This window comes from Ambystoma mexicanum, chromosome 11, assembly GCF_040938575.1.
Source record: "Ambystoma mexicanum isolate Mex_15411 chromosome 11, UKY_AmexF1_1, whole genome shotgun sequence".
NCBI lineage: Eukaryota > Metazoa > Chordata > Amphibia > Caudata > Ambystomatidae > Ambystoma > Ambystoma mexicanum.
The window spans coordinates 353134290-353152673 of NC_090934.1; the positions used below are offsets into that span (position 1 = coordinate 353134290).

General features: G+C 46.1%; 1 protein-coding gene across 1 annotated transcript in view; it reads left to right on the forward strand.

Annotated features, from left to right (window-relative positions):
• The window catches only part of SMPDL3B (sphingomyelin phosphodiesterase acid like 3B), a 532892-nt gene that overhangs the window by 366652 nt on the left and 147856 nt on the right, over nucleotides 1-18384 (forward strand). The window contains exon 6 of the mRNA XM_069623063.1: nucleotides 1440-1620. Within this exon, the coding sequence (XP_069479164.1) occupies nucleotides 1440-1620 (181 nt within the window). The remainder of the gene's footprint in view (nucleotides 1-1439; nucleotides 1621-18384) is intronic.

The window sequence follows — 18384 nt, forward strand, 5'->3', positions numbered from 1 at the left end:
TGATGAAATGTAGTGCTACGGGTATGCATTAACTACAAAGGTGTCATTTAACTCTATGTTCAGACTGATCCAGTTTAAAACCTTGCCATAGATTACACTAACCTTGCCATAGATTACACTACACATCAACAGTTTTAAATAAATGTGTAGCTAATCTGAATGCATGTTGTATGAGGTGCAATCTACTTAGTGCAGATTATTTCCACATGATATGGTCATGCCCAGATCTGCAAGTACTAGATGTGTGTTTTGTACAGACCTGTCCAAGGTGGTTGGGATTATAGTGCCTGTGGGCCCAAAATGGAGCATATGGGAATGCTATGATAACATTTCCTAAGTAAATGGTTTATTTTTGCCTATTGGATTTTTACCTGCTAAAAGAGCTATTTTAATGTGTTGGAAAAAACGTAAACCTCCTACACTAAAAACTTTTTTACGATATTTAATGTGGGCTAACAATGATGAAAAGGTCTATATTTCTTTGATACTATTAAGTAATCACCCTAAAGATATGTGGATTCATAAAAGAGCATAGGTGTTATCCTTCTGCACACTGAGAGAATGTTGAACATTAATTGTCATTAATTGCAGACATTTTATGCGATTATAATGCTTTATGATAACCTGTGGAGTTTTGTGCACTGCCTAGTTCTAATCTCTCCTTGTCAACATATGTACAATAGCATTGTTTTGATCTTTAGATATGTGTCTTGTCAAGCAATCAAATAAAAGTTTTAAAAAAAAATTGAATTGGGATTACAGTGTTCATTTAAAATCTTAAATGGTTCGCTTTGTGGGAAGGTGGCTCTGTGATAGTGAAATATTCTTTTTTCACTGTATTCTTTTTCACTGTATAGATCTACTTTTAATTATGAGGAGGATGCTTTTGTAGTTCATTGTGGTCCGCTGAGGAGCAGATTGGCACCAACATTTTGTTAAGTGACAATTTTTTGGTCTTTCCAATCTTTCATGTGATCCATGGGACTCTTGTGTTTTTTGCTATGAGTTTTAGTTTTGAGCGGACAGTGTGAATCTACAAAACTAGAGGTTTTGAATTTACAGATGAGAACATCATTAGAATAGCATATTGAATCCCAAATGTTTTATTCCATAGTACTTGCGCATACCACAAAAATGTTCTCCTTTTGCATTCCTTACTTTCCAGCCTGACAATATTGTGGCTTTGAGGTAGGTTGTTGCTGTTGTGTGTGTGTGATGGTGCTAATGCAAGCTTGAAGGAGAGGAGTAGCCTGTACAGCTCTTGGAGGATGGGATATTCTGTTTAATTGATCATTGATTAGAGCAGACTGCGATTGTTAATGAGGTACCTATAACATATGCATCTTGGGAGAAAGAGTTTTCACTTTAGTTCCGCTAGTCGTTTATACCAGTGATTTTTATTTCCAGCCCTTTATAGAAGTCTCCTATTTCCATTTCAGGTTTACATTGTTGGCCATGTTCCCCCTGGTATGTTTGAGATGAAACGAAACAAGGGTTGGTTCCGGCCACACTTCAATAAAAGATATGTGGACATAATCAAGAAATACCATCAAGTTATTGCTGCCCAATTCTTTGGACATCATCATACTGACACCTTCCGGATGTTTTACAGCGATTCAGGTAACCTCATTCTCATAAATTATAAAAGGGTATTTGATTGCAACAAAAAATTACCTGTAAACTGTTATCTAAAAAGATGAAAATGTTGATTCCTTTGCTTTTCTCTTCCCACTTCTTGTCCATATCCCAGATCGTAGTTCCTCGATTTAGTTCATTGGTTATTCTTTAAAAAAAGACAAATATTGCACAATAACTCATTGTGTCAACACAACATTCAGACTGTTGTAGCCAATTCAAAAAGTAACATTTAATATTGTTTACTATTGTGCATTTAGCTAAATATTAAGAACAAGTTTACAAATACAATCTAATACGTATAAATCTCATTTAAGATACTTATTCAAATCGTTGGGACATAGAATCAATTTGCTTCATACCATTTTTTTCCCATGCTGCCTTCCATATATGAGGAGAACCAGGGAAGTTGCTCAGTATAGACTATTCCAAAATTGATCATTTTTGATGGAGTATATTTTATGTGTCAACTTTCCATAGCTCCTCAAATACATGTGTACTAGGGTGGGACACATAGTCACAATATGACGATCCGTTTCAATTTCCCATTCACAGATTCAACAGAGTATTTGATATTTTGTTATCTTCTGTCAAATACCGCAATATTCCAAAATTGGTAGTAGATTAAAACATAAATAGATTATAAACCGTACCAAGCCCAGATCACAGGGCTTTGTCAGATAAGAGGTCACTGAGTCAAGTGTAAAACTTTGCGTGGAATATTGTCTATAATGTTTCTTCATTGCAGACATATCCACGTTGCATGCTCTATCCCAGGCTATTGTCTTTATTTTTAGGAATTGTTCTGCATTTGGCAAATTACAAACAAAATCCAATGACCTAGCCAGCGAGGTCAGCAGCTAATTTACTGAACGCTTCAATTTTTGAATGAAAATGGTGCTCTTATGGTCTGCTGTAGAGGAGCTCCAAATATTACATAATTTGTTAGTGTCACAAGCCATTAACACGCTAAACAAGCCAAATAGAAGAAAGTGACTGCATGCCAAATTCCAACCATAATGCTTTGACAGGTACGGATTGCAGCAAATTCATCATAGAGTGTGATATATTGGCTTCAAACCCATCAAGCCATTTCATCAGACTCCATGGGGGAGTACCTGCAGGCCATTAAATATAGAGGGGACAAGACTAGTACGATAAATAATCAAAAGGCCTTCCAGGTTATTTCCCCCTTTGTAACTGACGTATCGCTTGATGGCTAGCCATTTATTCCATGTCTTGGTAGTTATGTAGGCTGTTATATAAGAAAGCGATGGATCGAACTTCAGGGCAAATCCCAAGTACATGTATACATCTACAACTTCAAGCGGCTCAATACCCAGATTCCAGACAAATCTCGTTTTTTATTGATAGAAGGCCTCCTAGGCACATAACTTTTGTATTGTTTATATAAATAGTCATACAATTGTCACGCGGAAAGGCGGTCAGCGCATCTATGGAGCGCTGAAGACCAATAGGAGTCTAGTCAAAAGTATGTCATCGCCGTACCCAAGCCAGGTGGCAGGCACACCTTTAATCTTGGCCCAACATGTCTCACCTTTCCCAAGTAGGAAGGTATATCGGCAATCTAGAGGTTGTAAAGCAGGGGATCAAAAACGCACCCCTGCTTCAGCCCTACATTTGTCTGTACTGGACTAGTGGTTTCCCCTCTAAGTTTAATCAAACTGAGACTGTCGTGATGAAATGCAAAAGCTTTAAAGAATACAGGACATGGGGATCAACTCCCCTAAGAGGCAAGTTTTGCCCACAGAAGAGGACGGGAAACAAGTCGAATGCCTTGCTAAAATCTATTAGGCAACAATAAAGGTTAAGGCCAGGGCGGGAGACAGTATCAGCCAAAAGTGTCTGTATTGTGCAGAGTTCCATGTGATTTCCTTGAAGCCTGTTTGAAAAGGCTTCATGACAGTGCATTCTGTAGGCCACTGATAATGTTTTTTAAGAAGGGCGGTAGAGAATATTTTCATACTGGTATCGAGCATGCCCAAAAGCCATGCTCGATATCAGTATGAAAATTTGATGGGTCTTGCCTTCCACCTTTTTATACACAGGGATAAGTGTAGATTTTAGCCAACTGCCCGGAGCCTGACCAGTGAGCTCTATGTATCGAAAAAAATACAACAATTTTTCTTTTTCCCAAAAAGTTGGATTAGGCTTTAAAGTCACATTGGCCACACCGTCAGGGCCTGGCGCACAAGAGAATTTTAAGTTTCTAATGAGGAGGATTATGTCCTCAAAGTCGTAATTTACCCCCAAAATTGGGTCGAGGGAACATAATTGGGGATATCCGGCAAGACTTCCTTTTTTTTTTAAACGTTTTTTATTAAATTTAAACCAACAAAACAATACAGACCAAATATACAGTACAAGATGCCATAATACAGTTTCGAATGTGTACAACATACAATTTGATCTCTGCTCCCCAAAACCCACCCCCCCCTACGAGCCCATCCAGTCTGTTCACGCTGTGTTCACGCCGCGCGGTGGGGTCCGTTCTCCATTGGAATCCGCCAGATCTGGCATCGTTCCAAACAATTCCGTTATCAGTGATTTCCAACCCAACAGGGTTCCCACCTCTTCTTCCCCTCCCATCATACTGGACTCCTGCCATACCATAGTCTCTGCTTCCGCCCACTTCTGCAATTCCTTCCACCATATCTCCACCTGTGGTTTATGACAAGCCTTCCACCCCATGGCAATCCTCCTCTTAGCCAGCACATATGCCAAGTCCGTCAATTTGTTAACATGCTTCAGTTTCTGCGATCTAGGGAACCCCCCCCAATAGGCAGGCCCAGGCTGACTCTACAACCAGTGTGACTCCTTTATCCGCCAGTTTCGCCGCTCTCTCGCTCCAGAAGCGCCCAACCACCGGGAAGGACCAAAACATGTGTAACATGTCAACCCGTTCTTCATCACACTTGGGACATGCTTGTCTACCTGCGTTTTTAAACTTTGATATCCTCAGGGGTGTCATGTACGCCCTATGCGTAATATATAATTGTATCTGTTTCAGCCTAGCATTTCTCGACACCTTCTGATGATACCACAGAGCCAGCTCCCACATCCCATCCTCCATCGGGGCTCCCACCTCAGTTTCCCAATCTAATCTAAGTTGCGTTGGTTCTTTACCAATCCTAAGCATCAGCATGTCATACAATCTTGAAATCTCATGCCCTCCCTCTGTTACTTCATATATAGTGTCTACAATACAATCCGGCTCTGCTTCGAGAATAGTTCCGGGCCAAGTCTTCTTAATTTCCCGCGCCAGTCTATGATATGTAATATATTGACCTACGTGTAGCTCTGTGTCCTCGCCCAACTCCTCATAACTTATGATGGCTCCCTCCCGCCAAACATCTCCCACCGTTGCCACCCCCACTGATTCCCAGTGGTTTCTTATCCTCCTCCGCAGTTGCACATCTCCTTTAGCCAGTGCCACCAGCGGTATTTGTGGGGAGCACGGAGCCGGGATTTCCATCATCCTGCACGCGTGGCGCCAAATCCTCCACCCAAGCATCATCATTTTGGGGCGCCCCTGCATTTCTGTTTTGGATAACCAGATCATCTCTTTTAAGTAAAATGGGGCACAGTCTGCACTAAACAATCTGGATTCGGGGGTACTTTCATCCGAGAGCCATTTAGCAACGTATTGCAGTTGGCCCGCTACATAGTAGGCCTCATAGTTGGGAGCCGTATCCCCCCTTTTTCGTAAGAGTTTTGCAGTTTCCACAATGCCATCCTGCATCTAGTTCCCTGCCACAAAAAGGCCCTGCATATACTATTAAGCTTAACAAAAAACTTCCCAGGTATGAGGTATGGAATGTTCCCGAAATAATGCAGGAGTCTGGACAAAACCACCATCTTAAGCATTGCACTACGTCCCATCATAGCAAGCGGCAGCTTCCCCCAAAATTGCATACTTTTCTCTGTTTTCCCCACGGCTACCTCTGTGTTGTGCTTATGTTCTGGTTCAACCGTATGATACATGTCTATCCCAAGGTACCGAAAGGTATCAACCGCCCAAGGGGCTTGCAATACCAGCAGCTGTTCTACAGGGAGACCCCTATAGTTACCCAACGGGAAAATCACAGACTTCTGAGGATTCACAGCTATTCCAGACAGCCCCGCATACCTATCCATAACCTCCAGAATATACTGGAGATTCTCCTCCGGATACTTCAGATACAATAACATATCGTCTGCATATAAAGAGATCAAATGTCGCTCCCCACCCACTTCGATGCCTATGGTGTCATACTGCTGTCTGAGCTATATAGCCAAAGGCTCCAATGCCAATATGTATAACATAGGGGACCACGGGCATCCCTGTCTAGTACCTCTGCCTAACCGCCATCTCTCTGAAATAACAGCTCCCGTCTTAACTCTAGCGAGCGGCGCACTGTATAACATCTTTTCCCATCTTACATATCCGGGCTCCATCCCATATTCCGCCAGAGTCGACAGCAGCCATGGCCACTTAACAGAATCAAAAGCCTTTACCGCATCCAAGGACACTACTGCCAAGTCACCCTCATTTCCCCCCCACCCATTCAATGACTCGGTGGAATCGCCTGTGATTGTGAGTTATGTTCCTGTTTGGAACATACCCCGTCTGATCCGGGTGTATGAGTTTGTCTATGACTCTTCGCAGTCTGCTCGCCAAAACAGCTGTTAAGATATTGCTGTCTTGATTCAGCATTGATAGTGGTCTGTAGGAGCCACAACTGTGCCCAGGTTTATTCGGTTTAGGGAGCGGAATTATAATTGCTTCCCTTAGCAACTCCGGCAGCTGTCCCGTCTCAAACGCTTCATTCAACATATTCAGCATCGGAGGGAGCACCTCTGCCATGTATGCTTTATAGAACTCGCTCGGAAACCCATCCGCCCCTGGGGTTTTACTAGTAGGCAATTGTCTCACCACCGCTTCCAGCTCTTCTAAAGTGATTGGTGCATCCAGCTCTTCCCTCTTTTCAGCACTTATCCTGGGCAGACCTATATCTTCGAGTGTTTCTTTTATCCTCCCTAGATTATCCTCCTCAACGTCCCCATACAGTTCTCTGTAATACGTGGCAAATTCCTGATTAACTCCCTCCTGGGTGTCCGCTACACTGCCATCATCTCTTGTTATTGCTCTGATGGTGGATCTGGGGGTTTCGCTCTTGTATAACCATGCCAGAAGCCGTCCTGTCTTGTCACCACCCGCGTGCTGCCTCTCTATGTATTTCTTATAATTCAATTTACACAACCTATCCCAATGCTCTCCACACTTCTGTTGAAGTATCCGCTCCGCATTCGAACCAATATCGCCATCCTCCCTTTGTGCTTTTTCCAAATCCCTCTCAGCCTCCTGCAGATCAGCCAGGATACCGCCTTGCAGACTTTTGGACTTTGCTATGGCCACGCCGCTCAACACTACTTTAAAGGCCTCCCATAACGTGCACGCCGAATCTACACTACCCGTATTCTCCTCAAAGTAATTTATGATCTCCTCCCTTACCTCTTCTTTGAACACGGGATCCTTAAGCACCTCCGCTCGGAGACGCCACGTCGGGATCCTGGCTCTTGGAGGGCAGTATTGCCAGCTAACAATCACGGGCGAGTGGTCCGACAGGACTCTCGCTTTATATTCCGCCCGCCCCATTTCCATTATTATGCCTGACGTAGCAAAGGCATAGTCTATTCTGGGGGACAGCTGTTGTGGGGCCGAGTAGTGAGAGTACTGTCTTTCTTGGGGGTGCTTCACTCTCCATACATCAGTCAAATCAAAATCATTGAGTAACGCTCGCAACACCCGTGCTGCCGGGGCTGGTTTTTCCAACTTCTGGTCCGATCTATCCACCCTTGGGTCTAATACACAGTTGAAATCCCCACCCCAGATTACCGCACTTCCCATGCACATACCAAGGTTAGCACTCAGGGTTCTAAAATACATCGCTGTATTCTGATTGGGAGCGTATGTATTGATTATACTTATTTCTCTGTTCTCTACCAGGCCCCTGAGTATGGCCATCCTCCCGTCCCCTTCAGCAGTTTCCTGTAACCCATGAAAGGGGACATGCAGGGCCACCCAGATAAGGACCCCTCTAGCATAAGCTGAGTATGTTGAGCCCACCACCACTCCTTTCCGTTTCTTCTTGATCATTCCCAGCCTCTCTTTTGTCAAATGGGTCACTTGTAATAGCGCAATGTCTATCTTTTGTCTACGCAAGTATAACATAACCTTTTTTCTCTTCAAATAACTGTTTAGACCCCTAACATTCCACGTGATTATTTTAAGGTCCCCCATGGCTTGTTACATTTTCCACCCCCACCCCAGCCACGCAATCCACTGTTCGTACCCGTTCTCGTCTACGTAGGCTTGTATCCCAGTTCAGACTTCCCTTAACTGCACACACCCCAAACACCTCTCCCTTCCCCTTATCCCTCCCAACCACACCCAACTCCCCATGCCTCCCACCCCCCATAGTCCCACCCAACTGTTGCCCAGCTCCATCCCTGGATCTCAGGCTCCCCCGCATCTAGCACTTTTCTGGCTCCCGCCTGTACTCGATGCTCCGCGGGGTAAGGCCGCCCTACTGGCTAGCCTGCTAGGACTGTTATGGGTGGATAGGGTGCTCACGTCCTGCCGCTCCTATTTGCTATAAACTCAACACACTTAACTGTACAAATACCACAAATATTTACGCTTTGCTATATTCAAGTCCTTGTGTCCTCTCCAGTCCATGAGATCTACTTCAAGTGCCACCCGTACCCAGTGATATCCCTCAACCAGAGCCACCACCCACAGTTCAAATGGATACCCACTGCACATCATGTCCCGCTACATGTAATGTCTCAGCCACTTATCGTATTACTCTTGCGCTTGATCCGCTTCCTGTTCCGGACAACCCTGAAGGTCTAGCCAGGTCGTCACTTCTTTGGGCGTGTGGAAGAAAAACATCTTGCTCTTATGTATCACTTTTAGCTTTGCAGGATACAGCAGCATATATTTGATCCCCGTCGCACGTAGCCTTCTTTTGATCTCCACGTAGCTGTACCACTGCCTTTGGACCAGCATTGTGTAATCTGGATACGCTGTGACGGTGCATGACGCCCTCTCAATGGTTCCTCCTTTACAGAAGTATTCTAAAATCTTCGCGGGATCCTAATAGTTCAGTATTTTCGCTATTATTGGCCGGGGAGGAGCCCCCGGTTGTGGCCTCCTCATGAGGGCTCTATGCGCTCGCTCCACAGCAAAACCTTGCAAGAGTTTTTCGGCCCCTATTTCCTGCAAGAGTAAATTCTCGACGTAGTCAGTGGGGTCTCGGCCTTCCTCTCCCTCTGGAAGGCCGACCACGCGAATGTTGTTCCTCCTCGCTCTCCCTTCCGCCTCCTCTGCCCGATTCTCCAGGTTAGCTACCTGTTGCTTTAGCACGTGAACCTCCTTCGCATTGCTGCTACTAGTGTCCGTGTTGATTTTCACCGCACTTTCCAAGCTACTCGTCCTCTCAGCCAACGCTCTAACATCCTGTCTCAGCAAGGCGACATCGATGCCCACTGCATCTATCTTGGCCTCCAGGGAAGTGCGCAAGTCCGCCATCGCTAACCCCCATGAGTCTTTTAGTTCCGTGATAGCCGCCAAAATCTGGTGGTTTTCGATCGTTGTAGTGCTCTCCATTGGTGCTGACGCACCCCTGTGTGCTGCGGTCACAGGAGACACCTGCGTCTTGGCAAATGCTTCCATCGTGGACTGTCCACCCTTACTCTTGGTTACAGTCCCTCTTCCCGTCATCTTGCCTGCGGTAGCTTGGTCTCTGACGTGTCGGCTCCGCACTTCTATATCAATGCAGACCCAGGTCCAAGAAAGCTGCCCAGGAGAGCTTCCGTACATGCATGCGTTCGCCGGGCTATTCCTGGAATGGGTTGTGCTCTCCCACGTATTGGTTCATTGGATTGACCGCAGGGATAAGTTCTCCTCACGCCGCAGGCACCCAACTTTGGGGCCCTCCGCACAATGTGCACCGTTAGGTATGTCTTGAGCAATCTTCCTCGCACCCTACCATGTGCAGTGCTTCGCTGTGATGCCGGTTGCACTTAGGCTCTGTTTTAACACACTTCAATGTACCATTTGGCAGCGCCTACCAGCACAACAGTACCATGCACCATGCTCCCATGACCACACATATGTATCCTCGCTGGCTCACCTTCCCAGTAGTGTCGTGGCTGGGCTCATCGCATCAATCTCCCAGTGAGCCACTGACCCAAAATCCATTTGGCATATCACTGCACCTGCACACTTCCATGCAGGCCTGCTAATTATGGCAAGTGTAGCGCCCAGTTGGGGGCTCAAAGCTCCAGGTCAACGAGTCCCAAAAGCTGTAGTGCGGCGCACCCTCGTTCTGTGCAGCCGAATCGGGTCTATACTGTAACAGAATTCCGGGTATGGCCTATGGCGGGGCCCCTCGCATCAAGATCAAAGGGAAGTGTTCCCCATCCAGCTGTGTGCCAGTCCTTCACGGGCTACATGCATGAGCTGCCGCTCGCTGGTCTCCCCTTGTTGTGCCAGCTTGTGCACAAAATCTTTCTTGTGCTGGCTGCAGGGCCTTCAGTCCCACTGAGCCCGCCACCTCCACTGCTTGCCTCGTATCACACCAGCTGTTCTATTTGCTCAGCCGAGCAGGGGAGCCTCACCACGCACTCGGCTATGTGTAGTCACAGCATAACCCGCTTGACAATGGCCTGGATTCTGCTCATCCACTATTTGGGTCTCCTCGCGTCTCCCGCTGCTACATTGTGTCTCTGTGTTCCGCCTCGCCAGTCATTTCTTCCGAATTCCCTTCTAAGGCCCCTCAATGCTTTTATTTCGTTTCCCGCATGCAGCGGGAGCCGGGCATCGAGACAGCTGGTGTGGCCGAGGGAGACTGCCTCGTCTCCGCGCTTCATCAGCCGGCTTCGCTCATGGTTGTCATTCGCTGCACATGGGGCCCCTCGATGCCTTTATTTCATTTCCCGCATGTAGCGGGAGCCGTGCCTCGAGACAGCTGGTGTGGCCGAGGGAGACTGCCTCGTCTCCGCGCTTCATCAGCCGGCTTCGCTCACGGTTGTCATCCGCTGCACATGAGGCCCCTTGATGCTTTTATTTCGTTTCCCGCATGCAGCGGGAGCCGCGCATCGAGTCAGCTGGTGTGGCCGGGGGAGACCGCCTCGTCTCCGCGCTTCATCAGCGGCTTCGCTCACAGTTGTCCTCCGCTGCACATGGTATGCCATACTCGGTCTGCCTCCGTGATTGTTACCCCCCCACAGGTCGTTAGAGGAGCAGGGGATCGGCACGTCTTTTCAGTGCCAGGGCTTCGATGCACGCGGTACGATTGTATCCGCTTGGCCGCTCTGCAGCTACAGCAATTTATCCTTTGTCCGCCGCCATTTTGGATACAATGTATCTTTGCGGCCGGGCACTTCGGAATCCTCTATCTTGCCGGTGTTTGCACAGCAGGCTTCACACTTCTTAGATCCAGTAGGACATATTTTCCCACGCACTCGTATCTCTTTTGGTAGCAATTTGGCAGTTATTAAGCGCAGTTAATTCCGGATCAGTGTCGGATCATAGGAACAGCTCTCGCCCGCACATCCTAATCCATGGCTGGTAAGCCACGCCCCCCTCCCGGCAAGATTTCCTTGTTTGAGAAGTATAACTTCGAAATATGCTCCGTCCATTAGAGTTATGATATGGGGTTTAATTTGATCGGGGATTTCCCCGCCCTCCCTCTGCCACCGGGCCAGATGTTCTCTAAAAAAAGGGCCATAAAATCGACAGTTATCATTAAGCTTAAGTATGCGGAACATAGAGAGCCATTGGACTCTGTTTATAGATGATTTGTGTTGTTTTATCCAATTTTTGTGGCAAGTTGCCAATGAGCGAAGGGTAGACTGTTTTTGTATGGGGAAGAAAAGTAGCTGACTTCTGATCTGGGCCCTGGCCTTACGGTATGATACTCTTTTCTTGTGCATAAGGGCATCAAAATTGTTCGAGTTTCCAGCCCTTTTTCCAAAAGTGGCCAGCCTCAGTCTAGTAATAGATTGTGCTAGTTTGGCTATAAGCAGTTCAATATCCCATTGATTCAGTGTGAGCAAAGTTTCTGGATATGCCTCGATTTCTGCAATGATATCGCTAAACTTGATGGTTGTTGCTGTTGACCATATAATGCAATTTCTGGTAGAATTTACCCTAACTACGGGAGCACCCATTGATGCCACATAATTGGTGCCCATGATGGTAGATCAAGTGAGGGCTGCACGATCACTCAGTGTTATGTGTAATTAATAACATTGATTTAGCATATTGGCATTGACTAACATAGTCAATAAATGACCTTGAGCTGCCATAAGTCGAGGTATATGTTGAACTAAAGGTAATCCAGTAAGATTGTGACTATATAGGAAGGTAGACTAGCCACAGTCGGCCCTACCAGCAATGTAAAAAGCACCAGCGTAATACTGTCCCTCATTATCATTAGACATCAATAGATGTAGATTGTGCACTTTTAAGTACCCAGCAATCAGTAGCAAAATGTTTGGATACCTACTAAACCATATCAACAATATCTTGGCAATCAAGCTATGTATTTTGGGGGGGGTTTGTGCCATTGGGCGGATCGTAGACCTTTATAAACTAGCATGTATTCCTTGGTGTCATGCAAGTATAAAAAGGTTGAAAGGACTTGAGAAAGAAAGCCGTCCACATATAAAAAGTAAGCTAAATTAAGATTGGAGCGGGCCGCTATGGCCAGACTACCACTAGGGCGACCGCTACCGGATGGCCTCACTGGGTTGCAAAGTATACAATATCCATTCATATAAATGTTTGTCGTAAGCCACGTCTCCTGTAAAAGAAAAATATCAGATGGAGTGAGTGTAATAGATCCCAGTGGTAGGCTGCAAAAGGAGTTGTGGTCACGTGTATTCCATGCAAGCCATGTTAGAGTAGGTGGGTGCACGTGCCATCAGACCCTGCTAGAAAGGGCGTCTTCGCAGAGCCATGGTAGTCTTATTAGCAGCTAGAATGCTAACAGGATGCATACAATATGCTAATGGCAAGGAGTGTTCTCACTGAAAAATCGATGCTGAGGTAGTTGTTGTAGTCCTCTGAAAAAGAGGGGATTGCAATGGACGATGAGCCACATCTTGCTTATGGATTAATCGCCTTCTACAGATTGTCAAGCAGAAGCCCAGAGATTCCAATTCTTCTGCACTAGATTTTAATAGAGCCACCATTAAGAGAGATGTAAATTCAAAGATTACCCAATTAGAAGAACTACCAAACGTGGGCAGCTCCAAATGGGTAATATCAGAAGAAGACGGAAGGTTGAGGCTCGGCATCTGCGAAAAAATGTCGAGAAGAACTCTCTGTTTATAAACGGGATGTAGTCTGATGGGTAAAATTCTTCGATCTTGGCCCATTTACCCAGCGTTCCATGGTTTTCCTTTCTCAGTATTGGTATTTAGAGGCTGGGGAACGCATATCTGTGCTGGTGCAGATGTGATTGGGGGTCGAATTGGAACCCGATTTAAGGCTGATACGTGGCCTTGCTGAGTTTCTATGGCATCTGAGGTTGAGGGTCAGCTCTCTGCTCCTACAGAGGGAGCACTAGGCAAAGGCGCAATAGCTGAAGCAGTAGGTCCTGTGGGTGCTGGAGGAGCCAATAACCAGTTATTCATAAAGCCACAGATGGGCACCTGTCTGACCGAACCATCAGACGCTGTATGAGATGTCGAAGGCTTTGAGCTAGCAGATTTACAAATACCAACAGGCGGGCATATTGATACAGAGGACCTTGATGGGCGCGGTTGGTTAATTATTGGCGTCATTTTCTTCCCTCTAATGGCTGCGTTGGTCTTCTGCTTATCGCTGGAGGCTGAATAGCGGGCGGCGAAGCACATGGAGAATCACAAGCAGATCGTTTGTGGCGGCAAGGAAATTGTAATGGGTTATTTATAACGCGCCTAATACCCAGAGGTTTCTAAGTGAAGCTCCTCATAATCCCAGTCACTGTCATCTGTAACATCATGGGCGACTCTAGGTGCTAATTGGCTGTCACCATTCCTGGCAAAGTTGTAGTTTACTCTACAGTAAGGTTCTTGCACCAGGGTCTGTTAATGAAACGGTCTAGCGTGGCCTCATTAGTATTTTCACCTAGGGCGATTGCATGGGCCGGGGAGAGTTATCCATTATCATGTCAATGATGATAGCCACGACCTGCTTAGTTTCTCGCTGTTCTTTAGCGAGAGTTGCGCATAAAGCCAAAAGGGCATTGATACTAGCAGACATAGCATTTAATGAATGCATAATAATTGAATCTCTGCTTATAATAAGGCCAGCAAGGGCGGGAGGAGAATCCGACCCGCTCTCACTATCCGACTCACTATTATAAAGAGCTGAAGAGTCGGACAATGGTGTCACTATAGCTTCCGGAGAGGATTGCAATCACTCCAAATCAGGGGAAGCAGATAGATGTGTGCTAGCAAGTGTTCCAGGGACGTTAGTTTGTAAATCTGCATAATGTGATGTTCCCATGGAATTCCTCTGAAGCCCTAGGCATAGGTTTAACAGTGAATGGTTGTTGTCGATTGTTGGAGAGGTGGTTGTATTAGGCGCCCAATGCGGGGAAGATGTATTTGTTTGGCAAGACAAGCCAGGGACTGGAGGCAGTGTGTTTGCAAAATCAGTAATTAAAGTTTGTGTGTCTAACGGTATCCGGGCGGTCCCTTTAAGAAGATAGAATAACAGGATCGAGACTTCTCAGCCTCTTTGTGCTCCATGCAGAGGTGCTACGCAGTCCGTACTTACGATTAGAGTTGCGTTTCATAGTGGTTCTGAAGGGGGTAGCCGCTCAATATTATGGAATTGATGGAATAGGAGGAAATCCAGCCGATGGCAAACCAGCACCTCACACGTGGTCTGAAAGACTACCTACATATGGGAGTCAGAAAGGCACAGCTTCTAGCAGCGGTAAAGCTCCAGCAAGGTATAAGAGTCAACATAGCTTACCTGGTACATCCCAGTCCCGCAGCAGACCACCTCTGAACCACCTCTGCGTTCCGCAGAATAATGAGGTTTAAAAGTCCTTTGCAGGTCAGGGTTGTAGCAAGCCACTCCTCCAACCAATAGGCACTATAAAAACACTCAGTGGTTTCCCTCGGTACAGCACCACATCAGACCACCTCTGCACCACCACTACTCCATTTAATATAATTTTACCAGCAAAAGGTAATACCTGTTCTTATATATGGTTTGGAATCTCTGCTCCCACGAACTTTTAAATTCTGGAATGGTATTGAAGCAAAATTTTGGAAACGAGTATTTGGACTGCCCAAGTCCACACCGAACATGTTACTGAGATTTGAAATTGGCCTGCTATCCATTCATGTTCAAGTTACATGGAAAATGTGCACCCTTCTAAGAAAATGTCTTATCGGGATAAATAAGCGAGATAGCCTTGCCATCTTAGCAAATTACCTTTTATTCTCCACTCACTCATTTCCACAAAGATGGAGAACACGTTATGAATGCCCTTGTTGAAGCACATATATCAATTTATCTATTGATTACAAATCCGAATCGAGCTAAGACTAAAATGTACCAGACCGATTGGATAACCACTCAAGAAAAGTGCCTAAGACTAACAGATTTTAATAGATCTCTCTTTGGTCACAAGGAATTTGGTAGCATGGCTGAATATCTCATTAAATGTCCATCTGTAAATTTAAGAACGAAAATCTTGCGTTTGCGTTTTAATCTATGGCCAGTCAATGAAATTTTGGTAAGACGCGGTGTGGTCACAAAGAAGCAGAGCCATTGTCGGTTTTGTAATGATAAATCTCAAACAGAAACGCTTGCTCATATCATTGTCCAATGTAATGCCTTTGTACCACATTGATTTAAACTGATGAAAGAAATGACATGGCAACATGTCAGTCGATCCTATGATGAAATATGGTGTGAAATTTTCAGTGCAAGAAAAATATCGATCAGCATTGCTGCTATACAATTACTTGACATAGCATTTCCTTATGCAAAAAGAATTTCCTAAAAGTTGCACTTTTTGTATCTGAAAATAGAGAAAAAAATACTTACTTGTAACTTTATATAGTTATTTTTATATGTTGTAACTAAATGTTGATTTTATCTGTTCATCTGTAAAAATGAAAATGTGTAAAGTTGTACTAACAACTAAATCAAATAAAATAGGGTTGAGATTTTCTCCAAGAATTGCTTCATTCTCAGAGATATTCCTTTGTATGAATTCAGCTCCCTGTAGAGTTGCTCCTTGTTATGACTAGGGTTATTTTTCTTTCCCTGGAAGAAACTTTCACAAAGACAAATATAATTAGTAATCTTCCAGTACCAGCAGGATGTATCTCCTTCCTCTAAATGAGGTGCGGGAGCCTACAGAGAGGGTATAGCCATGCCACAAAAATAATTCTTCTTTGTTACTTCCTCAGCTGTTGATTGCTTTGTTCCCCGCTTTATTCCCTTCCCCACTCCTCGCACATTTCCCAGGTTTATCCATAGGTTTTCCTGTTGGTCATTAAAAAATTAACTCATTGCCTTTTCATTTTCTTCCTGGTTCCTTTTTTTCCAACAGGGAAGGTTCTTGGTTTAAGTGGGCCCTCTCCCAACTACCTCCCTCCTTCTGATCCTCCCTATGTACCTGAGGTTGACGCATGGTCAATGGCACTCTGGGGTGTTCTAGAGAGTCTTCAGGGGGAGTTATTGCTATTTACCATTGCAGCAGTCTGAGGTTTCTGTTTCTTTCAGTGTGCAAGTTGAGGGAATCCCTCCTTCTCTGATGCAGAGTCTGAGGGAGATCACAACAGAGACCTGGTCACACGAGAGGGAGACACTGTGTGTATAGTACATCTGTGACCCTGGCAAACATGTAGGGAAAGGTCACCATCCATTCTTGCCACTGCTGGTGCATCCGCTCCCAATCTCTGGTTATCTGTACAACACATGGTATGCAACCTAAAGTTTCTGGGTTGTCAGAGCAGATTAAGAAAGAGCCTCTGACGAACCTTCTAGCTGCCAGTATGGAGGTTCTACATTTTGTACTTCCTTTAACCTATTGTGATCTCAGCCAGGATTCGTTTTCTTTATGTTCACTCTATTTTCAATGTGTGTGTTAAAGTTGGGATATTTTGATAAACGATGCTCTCCTGAACCTCTGGACCAACTGAGTCTTGTTCAGCAGGCTTAAACGCCCTCTCCAGGTGCTGTCGAGAGCAGAGGAAGTCATTAACAGAGCTGGATCAACGTCCCGCGTGTATAGGGTGCGGTCGAAGGGAGAATCTGAGCGGTCCCCCAGGACACAACCTCAACCGGGAGGGCCGGCGTTGAGCGAGGGGGAGGCTCACACAGCGGAGCAGCTCAGGGCTGCAAAGGTAAAAAAACGATGCTGGGGATCTGATGAGGACCTGCACTGATTCAGCGCCGAATGAAGAAGAGAGCAGCGCGCTCAAAGATGATCCCACCTCCCAGGCACACTGAAGGACCCATCGGGACCTCAACGAGAAGGAGGACCGAAGAAAACAGATGAAGATCGGTTGACGCGTGTGAGGCCCCTGCACAGTAAGGAAGAGCGACGGTGGAGCTACCGGTCACCCTGACATCCGCAGCCTGTGTGAAGGTGATCAGAGGCCCAGAGGGAACGCCACCTGCCCCGGGCACAGAGAAGTGAGAGGGGACGGGCAAAGAAGGAGAGGGGCACCCGGCATGGGGCCGTACAGGCACCCAGGGAGGCCGGCACTGTACATCCCTCCCCAGAATACAACCACGAAGAATGGGGGAGAACACCCTGCTGATTAGACCTTGAGCGGGGGAGCATCGCCGCAATCCTTCCCTCCTCCAAATCGCTGAACGGAGGACGTGCGAACCAAGAGGACACACAGCACCTGCCCAGGGGATGAGGAACAGGCACAGAGGCCACAGAAGTGATCCGGACAACCAATGCTAAAAGCAGAAGGGGGAGACACACCCCAAACAATCACCCACCCGGGGTCAGGGGGGCAGGGATAAGGCGGCACAAGCAACCCAGCAGATGAGGTGGGCCCCCATACATAAATAGCAGCAAATTAAAGGAGGCAGAAACAAAAGGGGGAGCAGTAGAATCTGACTGCAGAGGGCAGAACCCTCCGGCTTCACCAACACATTCCTGACTGGCGTCCTTAGCCAGGGAAACACTTCCAGGAGCCCATAACATGGGGAATACAAAATATTTACATAAAAGAAGCAGAAGATCAAAGGATCTAGCCCCTGCACAGAGAGGGCCTACGCAAGGTGAAGGAAAAACTAGAGCCAGAACCCCCGAGACCTACCCTGCACACACCTGATGACGTTAAGGGAAGGGACCAGAAGCGGGCCCACATGCCTCCCCTCAAACGTGTCGCAGTCCAGGGGGAAGAACCGCCGACCCCATTAAAAGGAGTAAGGAAAAACCAGAAAGAAGCACTGCCAAAGATCTGGGGCCAAGAAGCTAACTTCCCTGGGGAGATACAAATGACATAGGCTCAACATAACTAGGAGAAAGGTCTCTGCAAGACGAGCAAGACCAGCCAGTACTCAAACGCTTCTCAAGCAGTACTTCAATGACTTTGGTGACAAAATAGCAAATACAGTTCAAAAACAGATGGACATACTACAAGAAGATCTAGCGGAGGGCCTGCAAGGCATATAACTAGACATAAACAAAATGGAAG